The following is a 19,140-nucleotide window of genomic DNA, read 5'->3' as shown; positions in this document are numbered from 1 at the left end:
ATATGGAATAAATCTCTCGAACTAATATATATGATAGGCTTTTTGAGTATTTTCTTATTATTTTGCACTTTATTGCCTACATTTAGGGTACAGCTAAAAAAAAATTAAATAATAATGGAAAATTATATAGAAGAAAAGAGAAACGCAATTGTATTTAAAAAAATTTTAAAAATAAATAATATTGAATTTGGGAACAAAACTCACTAAATTATTAAAATAATAAAAACAAAAATTAATTTAAATTAATAATTTATTTTTATTTTAAATATTTTTTTTTAATATTTCGCACTTGATTTTTCTTACATTACATACTATTTATAAATTGCATTGCACGCGTTTTTCACATTCATAGTGTGTGTTTGTTTGTATGTATGTATTAGACTTAAACATTAATGTTTTTGCTTAGCCACAAATCGTTGCTGATAATTGCCACTTTCTATCTTGACTACATAAATTAAGTGCTAAGTACTAAAGTATTTATTCTTTTTTATAATAATCTTTTATATATATACCTATTACATGCTAACTGTACAGTAAGTTAATGCCACTTAAATGCATACATGCGTCTCATACTAATCTTTATTAAATTATTATTTTTTAATTAGTTTCTCCTTGCCCCTGTAACCTAAAACTAATTCGCTCGCTTTAAATTCTAAGCTCTTATTGTATTTCCTTATTTTATGCTGAAACTTTTTAGCCACAAATTACTTTCAGTATTGAGTTTTTTGTTTAATTTTGTTTTAATTACAATATTCATATGTTCATAATTTAGCATTGATTATTAAGCAATTTTACCTTTTTACGATATGTACTCCACAAAAACCATGTTTTCACTTTAACTACTCGTTAAAAATAAATTTTACATTCACATTTTTCGCTTGACATTGAAATGCCTCATAAATGATTAGTTGAGAGTGGGTTGAAAAGGCTTAAGCAGGGTATTTTTGTTAAAAAGGGCATCAAAACTCTAAAGTCGTTATCCGATAAACATTTTCAAAAGTTTTTGTGTCCAATACTATATACTGAGCTTTCAATTACTACCTAGTCGGTGGAAAGTGGCCCAATTAAGTCTTAATTACTAGGAGATACTCGTACAAGACCTCGGGGTCACCACTGCCGCGAGTGAGAAGCAACAGCCTGCAGCATGCAAATGCGATGAAGAAGCTCGTCCAAGATTGAAATCTTCCATTAAAGACAAGAGGTATTGATTGTCTCATACCTTAGATCCTCAACTTGAGAACTTCTCAAGCTTTACGACACCACCTTTTATGAATTATGGGGTCTTTGTGTGTGGTGGCGTGACCTAGAAAAGTCCACACTTGTAAGGAGGCTAGAGAGCGTTCTACGGCGCTCATCAGCATGTGGGCTGCAGTAGTTCCCACTCCAACCATGGCATCTGATGTTATTCTGCTTATAGTGCACATAGATATCGCCGGAACGCGTGCCTTAGAATTCGGAAATCCTCGCACGCTTTAACTTTAGGCCGAAACTTTTGGATAATGGAATCGCCAAACCGAATTCTGTCGACTTGTCACCGGCCACTTAACTGCGTTAGATTCGTGGATGGGTAGAAGCTGCTGGAGGGGAGAGGCAATCTTTCTTTACGGATGGCTTGAAGCAAAGATTGATGAAAGGTTGTATTGTCAGGAAATCTCTATGAATTTTTAAGCCGAAGCTGCTGCCATTATGCAGGCTCCTTTAGAGAAGTGACTATCCACTCTGCTAGCAGAACGGCGATACTAACCTTGAACTCCCTCACTCTGCCTTTACGGCTGGCAAAAGATTGCCTAAGCATGGAATGGAGTCACTTTATATAAGATGGAAGACCAACAGAATCGCTCGTAACTGTAAAGCTGATCATCTGGCAAGAATAGTTACCTGAGCTTCGCTATTACTAGAAAGGCAACAGGTCAGTGATCGACCCTCTTCCTATGTTCTGCTACTGGATAGCTTGGCTTCGCAGGAACTTGGTTACCACTGGGCTACCATCGGTTTATGTGCTGTCACAAGATCCTTTAGGCTCAATATCGTAAGTAAACTCTTTCCACTTAGTAAAGCTAGCCTCTGCCTAGTTGTGGGAGTTCTAACAGGTCATTGCCCTATCCTCGTCCATCTCTAAGGTTGAAACTCCAACCGGATGCCAGGTACAGAGGCTGTTTGAAAGGAAATCCAATAATGCAACCATTCCTTTTTGATTGCCCGCATTTACGAAATCAAGTCTCAAATATTTTTCTGCTTTGGTGAATCCAGTATTTCTGATGGATATTAAATATATCAGCGATTTTGTAAAATACGATCCACGTTTACTCGCTGAAGAACTTCATAAAGTTGTATGTTAAAATTTTTTAAAACTTATTCTTTTGCTCTATGGTCAAATTATCTCTTTTTGGAATCCAAGGGTGAAGTTTGACTTAGCTGAGGATCAGAAGGAACCGATTCCGAAAGAGACTTTGCCATTTTCTTGTCTTATTCAATCACTTTTCAACCCACAACTCTACTAACGCTCACGAATAAGAAAGCCTATCATTCCGTCTTAACAATTTGAACGCCTAAATCTTCACATTTAGTCCACTATATGTTGCACCTCGTTGTGCATCTCATCGATTTGATTACAACTACTTGTCGGCGTTGTTGACAATTCGTCATTTTGATTGTTCTCTGTTTTAATTTTCCCTAACATATGCCAAGGCGCTGAAGGGCTCTCCAAATGTCTGTTGTCATCTCTTGTTGGTGTGGGGGATTTACTATTATCGCCATGTGACTGCGTTGTCATGCCCGGGAAATTATAAGGTGGTGCAAGAAATGGTGGCAAACCTAAAAGTCCGGGTGGATATTTGCCAGCATTTGCGCCGTTCGGAAAATGTGGTGGTGTTAGATTCGGAAATGCGCCAGGACTTAGATCACCAGGCTGTATGGGGGTGTTACCAAATATATTTGCATAAGTTAATGGAAAGAAATTAGGCTTAAGGGTTTTAATTTTTCACTCGTATTACTTTTCTTTTCATGACTGTTTTATATATTTACAATATATATACTTAGAGATATAGTAAAATCTCGGTACTTACCTTTGGCGGTAATCCATTGAAAAATGGCGGCAAATATGGGAAAAATAGTTCTGGACGTCTTTGCATGAAATCGGTCTCACTCGGCATACTTCCAGGGCGATGTAAGGGTAATTCAAGTGACATGCGTCTACCACGACGTGATGTGGGATTTGTCCACATATGTGTGCCCATATGGACCTAAACAGACAGGATGAAAAAAGAGGGGGAATTTGTTTCAAATACAGGATTAAAGGTTTAACGTACTTTATATGGGGCTTCAAACATGAAAACGTTCCCTTAAATGATCTACACAAATATAAGAGGGGACATGCTTTCCACGAAACTCTACTGCAAATTGGATTTATCAACCCTATAAGGGTCCAAGACACATTGTGAACTGATGCTAACATCAAGCCGCAGTTCATAGACTTCTTTCGAGTTTTCCATGAAGTTCTTCTAAAATTGGATCTTAAACCTTAGCCCTTAAAGGTCCAGGGAACATTAGGAGCTAACGCTAATATAAAGCCATAGTTCATAAACTTCTTTCAGGGAATGATTTTTGCTAATAGAGAGGCGATATTTTCTATCTTCCTGAGTTCAAGGGAAGTGTCTAAGAACTGTAGTGGTCACCCTATCAAAGGAAAAACGCACTCTCTTCTGTGTAGCAGACACTTTAGTCTAGCTTTTATCCACTAAGTAATATCTAAGTCATTACATTCCACAGTTTTGGTAACCGGAAACTCCAAGTTCGACCCTGTACATAAGAATTAGGACATTAAGCCCTGCAGTCCCACTTACCTTCAAATTTCCTTTGGTTGTGAAGGCCTTCTGACATACATTGCATTGGAACGGCTTGTCCCCCGTATGCGTACGCATGTGGATCTGAAGCGCCGAACTCGAACTAAAGTTTCGTCGACACACATGGCAGAAATGCTTCTGATTCGCGGCGGCGGCAGCGTCGGCACTCAAGCTCGGTGGACCGACCGACATCAGCGCCTGTTGAAAGTCCAATGGGCTCGCCGGGAAACGATGTGCATCTGCGGGCAGCAAAGATTTATGTGACAATTGTTGTTGATGTTGTTGTTGTTGTTGGTGGTGGTGATGATAGTGGTGATGGTAATGGGCGTTGCCATAATGCAGTTGCATGGATTGCATGGTATCATGCGGAAGTGAGGATACTAAACGCGTTAGAATCGGGAAGGAATACGAGTACAATAAAAAACAATAAATTGTGCAGATTGGCACACAGTTTAGATGTCGGGTCAACAGGAAAATCGGGACACATTAGAAGGGGGAAGGTAGTGTGTGACATTGTGGACCGAGGACACCGGTTAATACGAGTACTTACGTAATTGCATCTGCATGAGCGATTGCTCGGCATTGTTGTGCGGCAAGGCCAAATGCGGATGTACAGCGAGCTCGAATGGCGAATGTGTTGACCCGCTTTGTTGTTCCAGTGTACTATTGGTTGGTGAGGCTGCTGGCATGCAGCCCGTTATCATTGGTAACGTTGGCGCTGGTGGCAAAGGCGATGGTGTCGTCCTTGGCGTAGGTGAGGATCTTGAAATATTGGTCTTCAACTGTTGTGACTCACATTCGGTTTCTGTATCGGGTTCTTGCTTAATGCGCTCGTGGAGTGTAGACGCTTCGCTAGTTTCCAACTCATTAGGGCTAGTCGCTTGTGTTGTCTTGGTCAAGCAATTACCGTTTTTAGAAGTTGTGTTGCTATTTTGATTATTTATAGTTGTCGTACTGTTATTTGTAACGCGTTCTTCGTCTTCTTCATTGTTGTTTTGTTTCGGGAAGAGGTTACTGCTCACTGAAAGCTGATATGAAAATTTTTTTTATTTAAAAATATGAAATTAAGTTTTACATTCTTTATAAACATGTTTGTCTTTTCTTTACAATTCTTAAATTGGATATTATTATGAGGTGAGAAAAATTTTAAAATAACATTTTTGGCGGGGTAAAAGATCCTTAGTGTTTCTGACTTCACTAAGAGCTATTGACAATGCTCAAATTTTGACATGTTTCATATCCAGGTCCCAATGACAATGATTGTGCACATTAAGCGAAGTCATTAACCCTTCATAATCCGTGGCAGTTTCAGTGTAACGACCCCTTTACATACCTTTAATTAAGTCAACGATGTTTACTAAGATCTATAACCCTTTTGTTTACTTTCAGCGACCTTGTCGGAGGTTGATGTTTTTTTCTTTACCTTTCTCTATATATAGCCGGTCCAGCATCTTCGGTGAGGTCAGTGGCTTTTTTATTAACCTTTGGCCAAGTCGACAATCCTTCCTGAGGTCAACAACCTTTAGTGAGGTCAATGACTGTTTTTTCTTTAATTTAAGTCAACAACGTTTGAAGAGATCAATTACTCTTGTGTCAAGCCAATCGTTCTTGAAGTAAATGAGATTAGGTGGGGTCATTGACCCCTCTGTTTAATTTTAGCCAAGTTAACAACCCTTCCTGAGAATAATATTCTTTGGTGAGATCAATTACCACTTCGCTTATATATATTTAACTAGTCTAGCATCCTTTGTTGAGGTCGTTGACCATTTTTTTTAAATTTAGCCAAGTTGACAACCTTTCCTGAGGATAATAACCTTTAGTGAGGCTGATGATTTGTTGCTTAAATTTATCCAAGTCAACAACCTTTGGTAAGATCATTTAGCCTTTTGTTTACATTTAGGCAAGAAACCAATAGTCCCCGAAGTCAGTTAGATTCGATGAGGTCATTAACCCCTTCGTTTACGTTTAATCAAGTTGACAAGGCTTCTCGAGGTCAATAACTTTGATGAGGTCTTTGACCATATTGTTTACATTTAGCTAAATCATTAACCCCTTTCGAGGTCAATGACCTTTGTTTGTCTGATCCATGACCTCTTTGTTTTTATTTAGCCAAGTCAAGAACCCTTAATGAGGTCACTTACCCTATTGTTTACCATTAGCAAGGTCAGCAACCTTGCCTGGTCGTCAATACTAACCATAACACTAAGTATGTCAATTGGGAAGCAATTCAAAAATTTTTCATTATTTAAATTTTTAGAATTCGCGAGAATACACAATTTACGAACTCTCGATCCAACCCCTCGGACTTGTCTCTTTGTCTTCGTTTTTTGGAATTCCTCTAAAACTTCTTTCGGTGAAAGCTCTTCCGAAACTTATGCGGTACCTTTTCTGCTAATTTAATTTCCATGTTATTATAACAACACATCTACACTTAACTGTACATATAGTACGTAGATACACGTATATTGTCCGTCACATTTGTTACGCATTTTTCTTCCATTTCGGTGTGAAAGTGTCATTTTTATTTTAAGAATTTATGAGTGCAACGCAAATAAATCACTTTCACTCGCGTACCTGCCCCTGCCACAACGAAGACTCAACCGCGTTGTTTTTATTGTTTATGCCATTAAATTGCAACTACTTAATTGTATGCGGAGACGCCTCGCATGTTCTTCTTACAACACAAATTTTTGCTGCTGAGTTTCATTGTTGTTGTAGTAATGTGGCGTCTCGACATTAACATTCACATTGTTCTCCATTTAAAATGCAATTAAAACTTTTCATTTTTGCGAGAAACTTTGCACCGTGTGTCTACGTCTACTTGTTCTACTCGACTCCTTGAGTTTACTTCGCACCCCTCTCTCTTAAATTCTTTTCACTCTAGCCGTATTAGTGTTGTTGAATCAAATGATCACGAATATGTCATTTTTCATATCTGAAAATGAAGCGTACTGAAATGTGCAACATTTTCGCTAAACGCGCCAAATTCCGGGACTTAAGTTGTTTGGGGAAATGAGGGAATTTATAGAGCATTTTCGTTGTGATGCAGTTATTAAAAACATGTGGTAAGTTACGTCATAAAAAACATTTTAAAACTTTTCAGATCCCGTTTGGTCTGAAAACATACCCAAAATCCCTCGAATCTATCATTTAGATTTACTGACATCATTTTCTTGCCCACTCCTTCCGAAGTCAATGTCTTTTAATGGAGTCTATGACTCCTTTTGTTGACATCTTCGAAGTCACAACCTTTAACCAAGTCACCAACCCTCCTTGAGGTCAATGACCTTAGATGAGTTCAATATTCAATGACTCATTTTCTTACATTTAGCCAAATCAACAACCCCTTCCGAGGTCAATGGCACTTGGTGGTCTGGTTCATGAAAATTTTGCTTTTATTTAGCCAATTCCTGAGGTCAATGACACTTTTGTTTACTTTTAGCCAAGTCACCAACCCGCCCTGAGATCAATCACCTTTGTTGAGCTCAATGTTGACCACTTTGTTCACATTTAGCAAGATCAAAAAACCTTTACCGAGGTTAATTACCGGAGGATGGAGTCATGTGTAGAAGTTCACATATATCTTTTACATATGACTCAAGCAGCTCACGACTTCCGGTCTTTGACCAAGTATCCTCTGGGTAGCCTAAGAACATCCGTTTGAAGGCGAGCTAAACTGAGAAGGTTTGTTTTCGGGTTGTTGACTTCGCTAAGAGTCATCAATACTAATCATGACACAAAGTATCTCTCTAATAAAAAATTATAAGAAAATGTCTTTATTTTCTGAATTTATAGAATGCGCGCAAGTACTGTCATCATTTTCTTACCCACCCCTCTACATTTGAAATTATTGCCGCGTTTCAACGCTCATAATGCATTTTGATGCCTCTGTATAATTTCAAAGCAACTTATAGCCAAATTTTGAGCACATAAAATATTTAAAAATTGTTTATTTTGACAATAAAATACCTTTTAGCGAGAGCAAATAAATTCTTTGATTTATATATCCGGCGTAGATGTCTAGATGTCTAATATGCATCTTTAGTGGCTGGCATATAAGTATTTCTATTAGAGCAAAGTCATTTGTGCAAATGGAAAATAGTTTATCATTCTGAGAGAGCCTCGGTAAATTCCTCTCTTTTGCTACATTTGAGAAGTTGCGAGCAGAAGTCGAAAAGGCCGCCGCTAAAAGCTGTTCAAAGACATATTGCCTAGCTCTTATGAGTTCGGAGCGTGCCTAAATGACTTTTGACTTTCGTACTAGTTCAGTAAGTGCTCTAGAAATATTTTTGAATTCATTTTCCTGCAGGGTATGCACTTGCACTTATGAGTATATATGTATGTATGTACTTACTCTTATGTACAAATCGTGCGAATTTCTGTGTCCGTTCTGCCAAATACTTAGCATATTTGCAAAAATAATGAAACCGTAAAATTGTTTTCTATTAAATATTATTGTTTTGTTGCTTAATAGTGACTAATGGTAAATGTTATAATAATTATTACTTGTGGGAAAATTTTTTAGCAATTAAGTATTTGTTAATAATAGGTTTTATCGCTGACTTAGAGGTGACTAATTGAAAGAAAAATTTATTGCTCACGCTTTTTAATAATTCATAATTGTTGTGAATAGCTGGGCACAATTTACAAGTATTTCATCCTACAGAGAATTTGCTAGTATTTAACAATTATTAAATAATTAATTAATGAAAAATCGTCATTAATTATCCCGACGAGTAGTGCGTCGAATACTCACAGAGCTGGAGTGAGGGAAATAGAACACAGGAATGTTAGCAGATTACGTGGATTACTTAAAAACGACCTTCCAAAAGGCAAATCTACACGAAAATTGATGGGTAGTAGTTTGGCTCCAAATGCTAAGTCAGAAATAAGTCTAGTTTCAGCACTAATAACAGTTAATAATTTACCGCAAGCAGCTTGTTTGTGGCATTTCAAATATGGCAGTAGGCATAACTGGTCAAATATGCCCAAGAAAATGGCACAAGTAGTTTTCTACGGCTAAGCTACAGCACAAACAAGTAGCTAACAAGCTTAGAAAATGATAACAAAAATTAATAAGAGCTTAATAGAGAAGAAAATTCAGTAAAGAAAAAGAAAGTAGCTCTCAACTACAAATGCACTGCTAAATAGATTGCTTTGGTATACAAACATACACGCGTATCTAGTACATGTACGAGTATATACACTTTGTTTCAATTATTTTTATACCTTCCTATGTGCGGTATAAGCACATTTTAATTAATGATTCGTAAAGAAGTTTATTATGTAGCAACATATAACAAAAAACTCACAATAACACCAATAATATATTGGCATATGTACGGACGCTGACAAATAATGACGTTAGGCCGACTTGCTGTCAGCTGTCATTTGTTAATATTCACATGAATTATATGCGTAGCGAGAAAACCCAGCGTTCATTGATACACAATGAGCAACAAATTTATGAAAATTATTATTGCAATGACGTGAATATGAGTATCATTTGGCTTGGCAGGTAGGCACTAGGAAATTGTGAGCGTCTATAAAAAACGATATGTAATAATATAGTTATTTGAAAAATTATATATATTGTTGTCAAGTAATCTGAAAAGTAGCAGTTCCGCACTGCTGAATAAATGTCAAGAATGTCTGTACATGGTAATAAATATCTAGCTTAATATTCATCGGTCAGTTTGTATGGCAGCTATAAGCTATAGTTGTCCGATCAGAACAATTTCTTTGGAGATTATAGCATTGTTCTGGAAAATAATCCGTACCGAGTTTCGTATAGATATCTAGTCAAATGACAAAGTTTTTCATACAAGGACTTCATTTAGATTAGTCAGTTTGTATGGCAGTTATATGATATAATGGTCCAATTTAAAGAATTTCTGGTAATATTATAGAATTTCTAAATAAAATAATCCATGCGAAATTTCGTGAAAATATCTCTTCAAATAAAAGAGTTTTCCATACAAGGACTTCGTTTGGACCAGTCAGTTTGCATGGCAGCTATATGCTATAGTGTTCCGATCTGAACAATTTCCGGGGAGATTGTAGCATTGTCACGAACAATACGCTGCGGAGAATTTCGTGACGATATCTCACAAAATAAAAAAGTTGTTCATACAAAGAAAAAAAGATGGGATAAGAGAAAATTTAGAAAATTTTTCTTCAATATCTCATATATTAATTAAAAAAATATAAAATTTACTTGTGCATCAAATTCATAAGAACCCACACTTTATGCTTACTGGGTACACGTCTGTAAGTTACTATAACTGTATGCTTATATACGCACATCTTACCATTCCTATCGACTTTTATTTAGTTCACGGTAGGTAATTAGTATGAAATATTGCGAAATTTATGAGTTACATTAGTTAGCACAACTCATACTCGCGCTTATTCCCCCAATTTATACGCTTTCCGTATTTACTACTCACCTTCGCATTGTATGTTGGTGGTGATGGTCCATCGCAATTCGCGGAACGACTTGAATCATGCGCTGCAACGTTGGCACTTGTTGTCGCCGTATTGTTGCTCTTGTTGTCCGAATGTGTAGTCGTTGTTGTTGTAGCTGACGAAAGAGTTAATGCTGTTGGTGTGGTTGTTGTCGTTGCTGTTGTTGTGCTATTAGCAACATCTTTGGTATGTTCGCTATGCGTGTGACGCTCCAATGCGGCCGAATTGGGGAAGATCTTGAAGCACACATTACACAAATGCGTCTGTGGATGTAGACCTAGTAAGGGCATAAAAGAAATAGTTCAATTAAGAAGGCTTTGAGTTAAAGTAAGAGTACACTGAATTTGAGAGCAATAATTTATATAGCTTTTATTAATTTCTAAGTTTGGTGAGATTTCGAAATTTAATATCCAAATTTAACTAACATTTTACTGCACCAAATAAGTGTATCCTGATCCACTTTGTCTTGAAACCCTAACGTGCGATTTATCCGTACTTTTTCTAGAGCCTAAAGACCAGAGTTTTGCCCAAAGCCATGGAAACTTCGCTTTTCTTATATGAAGCGAAATATTTATTGAGAACTATATTTGACGCTTTAGTCCACATTCCATTGACTCAGTTTGTCTTTTGTCTTAAATTTAGAGGTACAAGTTCGACTTTGAAATCTGCGGAACCTCCACTTAGGCGAATTCTGTTAGATTAGGCCATATTCCCAGGGCTTAGATGCAGGTAATGCCATCCCGAAAGCCGGTAAGAGCTCTCTTGTGAATGCCTAGAATTTCAGGCCTCTTTGTTTCATCGTTTCTGTTGAAGACACCGGAAAGTCAAATGGACCTGCACATCAAGGGCAGCATACCGGGAGATATGCTATTGAGAGTTCAGAATATCTTTAGCAAAGGTATGTCGGCATAGCAGTCTGTACGGTAGGGACATTTCTTGAAAAAACAATGTGCGCCGGCAGCGATCATTAGTATATTGGGTTGACAGGTCAATAGAGACACCTCGCAGGGTGGCACTCTGCCTTCTTTACTCTGGCACTTTGAAGTAAATGACCTCGAGGGCCGGCTGTAGGGTGACAGCCTATGTAGATGATGTTGTTCCAATGGTCACAGGAAATTTTCTGGATACCGTTCATGTGTCAACATAAAGGTACATTAATGCGGCTTAGCCGTTAACCCAATGAAAGCTGAACCGGTTTCATATACGAGGCTTTATAAAAAAACGGAGGTACCCCTTGCTTTATTATTGCACTTTGTCGAAAAGTGAAGTACTTGGGCTTAATCCCTGATATAAAGCTATCATGGAAGCCCAAAGTTGAGGATAAGGTTTAGAAGGCATGGGTTGTCTTATATTGCTGTAAAGGAGCTATTAGAAAGCGGTGCGAACTCTCATCAAGAGTTGTGTTTTGGCTTTGCGAAACCATAGTTAAGACAATAATATTCTATGTATTTGTCTGGTGGAGCGCACTCTTTAAAGCCAGCCGTTTATCGTGGAACATGTTCAACGAGAGGCTCTCATTGACATTAGTAGTACGGTACTTACCACACCAACGATAGCATTTAAAGCCACTTTTTATATAGAGAACCGGTGGACATTGTTGGCAGAAACTTTGCTGCGTAGGTTGCTAACAGACTTCGTGAAACTGAACCCGTTATCAAAATCCTTCTAGTTGTAACGGAAAAACTCTGTCGAGTTGACAGTCTTTGGCCAAATAAAAATTCGGGTCCATTCCGATTACGTAAACCTCCTGTTGGGGGAACGGTTAGCGAAATTCTCTCACTTTTGTTGCATGTCTCAGAATATGGACCACTACGCCGCAGAGCGTCCTTCTACCAGCATCTTCTCCTTGTACAGGTCTTCTGAGCTCTCACTCAACTTTCGTTACCAGACCACAGTAGTGTTCCTACCAGAAGTTACAGCCATCAAAGAGGAAGCAGATGTACTGCCCGAAGCGTGGCTTTTTTATGGAGGTATGCATCCATTCCGATACTCATACCGAGGAGTTCTGGGCATCACAACGGTTCACGAGAAATCTGCCTATTTACCTAACCTAACCTAACTTGTATGCATGATCCTAGAGAACCCTTAGAGATATTACAGTCTAGAGGTTCAATATAAATTTCCGAGAAGTGACTCCTTGAACAGCTTTTTTAAGAAAATGTTACTGAAAGTGTCTTTTTGATTCGTAGGGAATACTATAGAGGCACGATAAACATCGCCTCCATCGTTGTATTAAATCTAGATCTTATCTAGAATAAGGATCAATGTAGAGTCTTCGTATAAATAAATAAAATGAGTGATGAAAACCACAGATTGAAAACACAGCTATGGAGTTCAAAGCAAGATTGTGATAAAAATGAACGAATGGAGACTACTCTTTTTCTTTTCGAACTTAATTCCAAAACATATCAAAAAATTTTCCAAGATTATTTACTTTAGATTTGAATTAGGAAGCGAAAATGGCTCAACTGGCAGTCATATTGGTTGACTAAGTATTAAGTACTCTCTTTTTCCAATTTTCATTCTTCAAGTAGAGTCCTTGTAATTGGTTTTAACTGTGGCATAACTTGGTTTGCGATAGTAATGTTTGAATGAATGTAGGAAGCCTTCTAGTTATAAACAACTTCCGATATACATACTCTTTTCCGGTTTCTTCATCTACAACTATTTCCAACTTCACGGATACAGTTAGTTTCTTCGTAAGAATGAGCGAGGTCAATTTATGAGTCGACGTTGAGAGTTTTTGAGATGGACGAAAAAACTCCAGCTCTGAAAGTATTTGACGCAGTACCCGCCGGGGGAAGCAGAGGAAGAGGAAGACCTCCACTCCGTTGGAAGGACCAAGTGGAGAAGGACCTGACTTCGCTTGGAATATCCAATTGGCGCCACATAGCGAAAAGAAGAAACGACTTGCGCGCTGTTGTTAATCGCGTAAGCGGTGTCTACGCCAGTAAAGAAGAAGAATGAGAGAGTTTTGACAACGGGCCTTCGTCTTAAACAAGTACAAATTGAAATGGAAATATTCGAGACGGCAAGAAAGTCAAAAACTCGGGACCTCGACTTCGAATAGATAGCATTTCCATTGACTCTTATTTTTAAATAGACGTCTCCTTTATAATTATACTCAAGTGTGATGTATGGGGAACATCTGAGGCATTAATTTCACGAGTAAATATTTTCAATGACCATAAATTTTACTCAACGCGAAAGAGTTGTGACATAAAATCGGCAAAATGAGAAATGGCCGTCAAAATAGACACTGCAAAAGCGCTAAACATGCTTACAGATGTTTTTATTTATATTTAAATTATTGCGTACGCATTGAAATGAGATCTGTTATATAAACCAAACAAGAAGAATACCAGTTTGTACCAAAATAGCGCCACTAAAGCCGACAGTGCGATTGATTCATGCGTCAACGTTAACGAACGTCTTCGTCGGCCATAAGCAAGCGCTCGTTTTTCGCACTACACAAGCACTGGCAGTGATTTCCTGCTCGCAATGACGCTATTTACGCGTCTATAAATTGAATTATGCCGCGCATATTGAACGCCAAGCGCGCTACTTGTCACTGCGCCGAGGTCAAAGGGCACAGACGCGAAATCTTTGTCATTTTCTCACTGCAGATGTGTCACTTGACAGACCGAAAATGACAAGAAATACGAGCTGGCGCGAATCGAATGAAGTTTATGATATTGAATTATAGAGACAGCGTGAGCCAAACAAAGAATTGTGAGGAGGAAATAACCGCGCATAAAAAGAACTGTTAAACAGACGAAGAAAAATAGCTTGAGGACCGAGTTAATGCGCGCGTTAATTAAGAACACTGCTTTTCCCTGTAGCCTGACAGCGAAAGTTCAGTATTGCTGACACCGTTTTTACCAGCTGAGACTACTGAGCGGCAAGCGAAATGGAAGATGACGTTGTAATGGAATTTTACCCTTCTTAAATTGCGCATAAAAAATGTAAAACAACTTTAACCCTTTCAAAGAACATATGTATATATTACATGAAACAACTCCCCACACATTCCCGCTTAGAGAAGCGTCAACACTTACCCATAAATCCCAGCGGTCCGAAAGGCAGTAGCGGAAACTTGGCATGCGCGCCCAACATTTGCATCTCCTCGCGCGCCGCTGCCATTAACAAAAAATTCGGTGACATACCCAACATGGGTAGATGATGTTCGAGCGCCTTCTGCGTCACGCCATTAGCGGGAAAACCACGTGCCGAGAGGTCCATAGCCGCTGCAGCAGCCATAGCAGCCATCGGATTGGGCAGCTCAGCGGCATCGCCACGTTCACCGGCCTCATGCATACGCTCGTCGGCGTAGTCGTCCGCCAAACGACGATCGAAGGGCGTTAGGGAGCTCGTATTTTCACGTGAGTCATCGGTGCTGTCCATGGTCATAAAATCGTCGAAATCACCTTGCGACGATTCCGAACGCTGGCCGGAGTAATCGGATGTCGTGGAGAAATCAAAGTTATCCGATGTGCCCATTGACTTATTCGAGTTTTGATCCTCAATCGCGGCATCCATGTGCGCCTTCATGCGTGCATTATGCTCCGCCACCGCCTCGGCCGTGTTGGGTGTGCCCGGTGGCAGTGCGCCCATTGGCAGTGAAAATGCGCCCAGCATGCCGCCATTTATATTGACCCCCGGTAGGCCAACCAAAGCGCCGCTGCCGTCGTCAATCGTGTGTATGCGTATGTGTTGTTGCAGTATGACGCCATTCGAGAACTTCTGATGGCAGACGGGACATTTGAATTGGCTACGCATCGGCGGTTTGATTTTGTGTATGCTCATGTGCGCCTTCAGATTACCCTTGGTGGCGAAGGCACGTCCGCAAATTTTACAACGAAACGGTCGCTCACCGGTATGTGTGCGTATGTGCATTTGCAATGAGCTGCGGCAGGACATCACTTTGTGACAGAAGATGCATTGATTCGGATCGGTCAGTTTGTTCTCGATATTATCCACCAGCTGTTGCAGCTTCGAAGTCTCCGACGTGGTGTCGATCTCGATGAGATCCTCCCACGATTTGTCGATAATGCGTTCCATCTGCGCCAGCGAGTATTCGGATGAAATATGCGGCGGCTCGAGCCCACTATTACTGGAGTTACGACTCAGCGATGAGCGTCGTAAGGCCGATGCGGATTTGTGCAGAAACTCACCACCGTCCAACATGCGTTCGCGCTCACGTTCGCACTTGTCGTGTACATGTGGCTTACGCGCTTCGCTGGCGCCGGCATGTGACGCATTGGCGTGTGAGTTACGTTTCCGCGCATTACTGCTGCGCTTTGAAGAATGCTGATTTGTTGCTGGCGGGTTTTGACTGCTTGCACGCTCCGGTTTCTCGAGCTTTGTCTCTGTACTTGGTTTCAATACCGGTGAGGCTTTTGGTGACTTTGGCGGCTCTAGCGGAGACGTGTTTTCGTGCAACACAGGCGAATGATGCGGCTTGCTTAGGTCTTGCGGCGTGTCAATAGGTGAAGTTGGCGCTTCCGGTTTTGCGACACGATTGCTTATTGCTTGCTTTGCTTGTTCCTGATGCTTTTCTTTGTGTGCAATTTGTGGCGAATCTTCGCAATTCAGCTGTTTGCTGTCCTCTACTGGCGCGGATAATCTTACTGGTGTCACACCTGACATTAGCGGTCCGCCAACTGGTGCGCCATAAGTTGGAAACTGTTCAACAACAGCACTACCCGGTCCAGGCGCAAGCAACATTGGCGGAAATATCTGTGTATGCCGTTGATAGTGGACCTTCAGATTGCCCTTCGTTGTAAATTTGCTGCCGCAGACGTTGCAGTGAAATGGTCGCTCACCAGTGTGTGAGCGCAAGTGTATCTGCAGTGCCGAGAAGGAGCCGAAGATCTTACCGCAATATTTGCAGCGGTGCTTAAATATCTCACCACGACCCTGTGCATCCTTCTGTGCGTACTCATACTCGTCTTGCAGGTGTGAGGCATGCAAGCTTTGTGAGGCTGAATCAAGCACCTCCTCGGTGCGGCGTTGCAGCATCTCCAAGCAGTTCATCTCATTCGGTGCAGGCGATGGATCATGATTCGTGATAATGCTAGAGGCGAGCGAGGAGCTAATATCGCACATCAAGGGTTGATAATTGTTGGTATTGGCGGTGCTATGAGCTGTTAGCGTTGGACCAACAGCACCCACACTAGCACTGCCCGTATTACTAGCTTCCTCATTTTTGGCATGCTTTGACGCCGGCTCCCCCGTTTTCTTATTTGTTCTCTCTTCAGTCTTTGTATTCTCTTCATTTGACGTAGATGGCGGCCGCGAAGCGCTGCAGGGCTCATTAGCTCTTAAGTTATTATGTGCACTTGCTGCTTTCAATGCCACACTAGTTGTTACAGCTTCCGTTAGCTTCTCTTCTACTTCCGCTGGTGGCGTTTGCATGAATCTTCGCTTTGGCGCCGAGTGCTCAGACTCATCTGCTTGCGTTTGCTCTTCCAGCTGCTCGGCGTCCATTGTCAGATCGCCCGCGCGCTTGAGTTGACTCTGCAGATGTTGTATTAGCTGCAGTTGCATCAAATGTTGCCGCTGCACGTTCAGTATCGTCGATTGCACCATCGCCAACTCATTCATCGCTTCGCCGTAATTTTGTGCGCCGCTCAGCGCTGAGGCGGCAAATTGCGCCACCGCCACTTTGGTGTGTTGTAAAGCCTCCAATGCCACATGACCGCTACCGGGCAGTCGATTGCTCGGCAGCACAGACAAGTCCAACGCCTCATTGCTGTCGCCCGCCAACTCCTCCGACTCGTCCTCGCCCTCATCGCGCTCCACACTGCTACGTTGCTCCGCCAGTTCGACGCTGGCCGCACGCATATTGCACCGCGGATCGGCGTTCTCGTCGACAACCGCGCTGTCGGGCGTGGAACTGGCGCTCTTCAAAGGCAACCGGTTGTCCGCTTTGCGTTCATCCCCACAAGTCGCATCTTCGCTGTTGTGCTCATTGTGTTCGCTGCTGCCCACAACAGCGCCGCCTGCGCCACCACTACCGCCATTATTATTGCGATCGGCATCCAGTTCTTTGCTCAAATTACTTATGCTGCCGCTACTATTGCTGCCACTCGAATTGCTGCGCAAACCGCGATAGTTGATGCGATTATGAAAAATGGAACACATGCTCTGCGACTCACTCTCTTATGACTTCCCAGTAACTGGTGTAGTGCAGCACCAGACGGCACAAGCTTCCATTAGCAGCTTCCAAACTCTCGAAGAACTCGCGATTTTCCAACCTTCATTGGTCGCTTATGGCTGTCGGCGTCTACAGCGGCTTAAGGCTGCCTTCCAAACGGAGTATTTCGTATAATTTTAAACTGAAAAGAAATAAGAACAAAAGTGCATGGAATAATTAGTGTTTCTTTACTGGGCTAAACAGATACGAGAATATTTGTCAACAACACAAATAACGTCAATAAATTTATTTAATATCTGCCGGCATTTATGCACATCAATAATATGTTTATTTTTTGAATGTTTAACACAAATCATTTCTGTTTTTTTTCGCATTCTTGGTCTCGCGCCGGCTTGGCTGCCCTCAATCGCGGTTTCCAAAATCTGTCGCCGACGCCGCCTGTACACGTAAGTGAGGCATGATAATCGGTACAAATAATCGTGTACACGCAATCGTTGGCGAAATAACGGTGAACTTTATGATAAGTTCTTTATATTCCATTTAAAATGAATATATGAATAGTTTGCGTATGAACGGAATAAATGAACATATTGCATATGTTTAGGCGGGCGGCAGTATAATATTATTTATTTTTTACGCTTTTGGATTAATTTTCAGCTTCTGTTTTATTTTTTGTTATTTTAAGATCTAATGTTGCGAAGTTTGCTCCATGATTGTTGTGAGGATCAGCTAGATAATTCTACCATAGGATCTATAGAAAATACTGGAGAGTTTTTTCCTCTCCAGATTCTATAAATTCTCCATTTTTTATATTTTTTCGGTTCTTAATATTGCCAAGCGAGAGTTTGGAACACATCCCCCAGTAAAACACTCGATACCGACTCATTGTACTTTATACGAGTTATAAAATATAATCAAAACAAACAGAAATATTTCTACGAAATTTTTCTTCATTTACTTCAGGTAAGATCTTAAACTTAGGACCGCGGATATATTAGAGAGATTCTTTCTCCAGAATTCATGGTTTGTTGTGATCATATTTTATAACCCGTATAAACTACTATGAGTCGGAAACGGGTAATTTAGTGGTTGACGGTATTCCACACTTACGCTAGGCGCCTCAAAAATTGTAGAATTTATGCTTCTATAATCTATGGTAAATATTTCTCTCTGCTTTTCTGCGAGAAATTTAATCTTTTTATAACAAAATTCATGACCTGAGTTAACTGATTTTAAAAGAAAATTGGTCTACATAGAAATAGGCGCTAAGACCTTCGGTACGATATTTCTTACAGTTATCAAACCAAATTCCAGTGGCGGCTCCAAAAGGGGATTAGGGGTTGTGAAAACCCTCGAAAGTCAGAAGAATTCACGAAGCAACATCATTATTGTATATACATTAGAAGGATACCCCCCAAAAATAAATTCAATTTTTTTTGTGAGGTTTGGGGTGCTTTGGATGTTAAAGCTCTCAAAAATCGAAATCAAATTCAGAAAAAAATTTGGAAGCATCGTCAATGTAGCAAACCCTCTCAGTCTCCCATCCAAAAAGTGGTTCCGCCACCCCCATATTCATTGAGTGATAGTAAAAGTTATTCGCGTAAAACCCTAAACTAGCGATCACTTCGGGCTTATCCGTAAAAAAAATTTTCTTCTGAAACTCAAAGATAA

General features: G+C 40.3%; 1 protein-coding gene across 2 annotated transcripts in view; it reads right to left on the bottom strand.

Annotated features, from left to right (window-relative positions):
• Positions 1 to 209: 209 nt before the first annotated feature.
• The window catches only part of LOC105227819 (sal-like protein 3), a 50,341-nt gene continuing 31,410 nt past the window's right edge, over positions 210 to 19,140 (bottom strand). The window contains exons 2-7 of one of the 2 annotated variants that reach the window (XM_049453666.1): positions 14,369 to 17,650; positions 10,292 to 10,587; positions 4,393 to 4,870; positions 3,843 to 4,222; positions 3,066 to 3,242; positions 210 to 2,908 (exon numbers count right to left, since the gene is read on the bottom strand). In XM_049453666.1, coding sequence (XP_049309623.1) covers positions 2,564 to 2,908; positions 3,066 to 3,242; positions 3,843 to 4,222; positions 4,393 to 4,870; positions 10,292 to 10,587; positions 14,369 to 17,456 — 4,764 coding nt within the window. In that variant the 5' untranslated portion in view covers positions 17,457 to 17,650 and the 3' untranslated portion in view covers positions 210 to 2,563. The remainder of the gene's footprint in view (positions 2,909 to 3,065; positions 3,243 to 3,842; positions 4,223 to 4,392; positions 4,871 to 10,291; positions 10,588 to 14,368; positions 17,651 to 19,140) is intronic. The other variant, XM_049453677.1, reaches the window with a different exon arrangement.

This window comes from Bactrocera dorsalis, chromosome 1 (genome assembly GCF_023373825.1).
Source record: "Bactrocera dorsalis isolate Fly_Bdor chromosome 1, ASM2337382v1, whole genome shotgun sequence".
Taxonomy (NCBI): domain Eukaryota; kingdom Metazoa; phylum Arthropoda; class Insecta; order Diptera; family Tephritidae; genus Bactrocera; species Bactrocera dorsalis.
The sequence above is the reverse complement of the archived record's forward strand: the minus strand, read 5'-3'. Positions and strand labels throughout refer to the sequence as shown.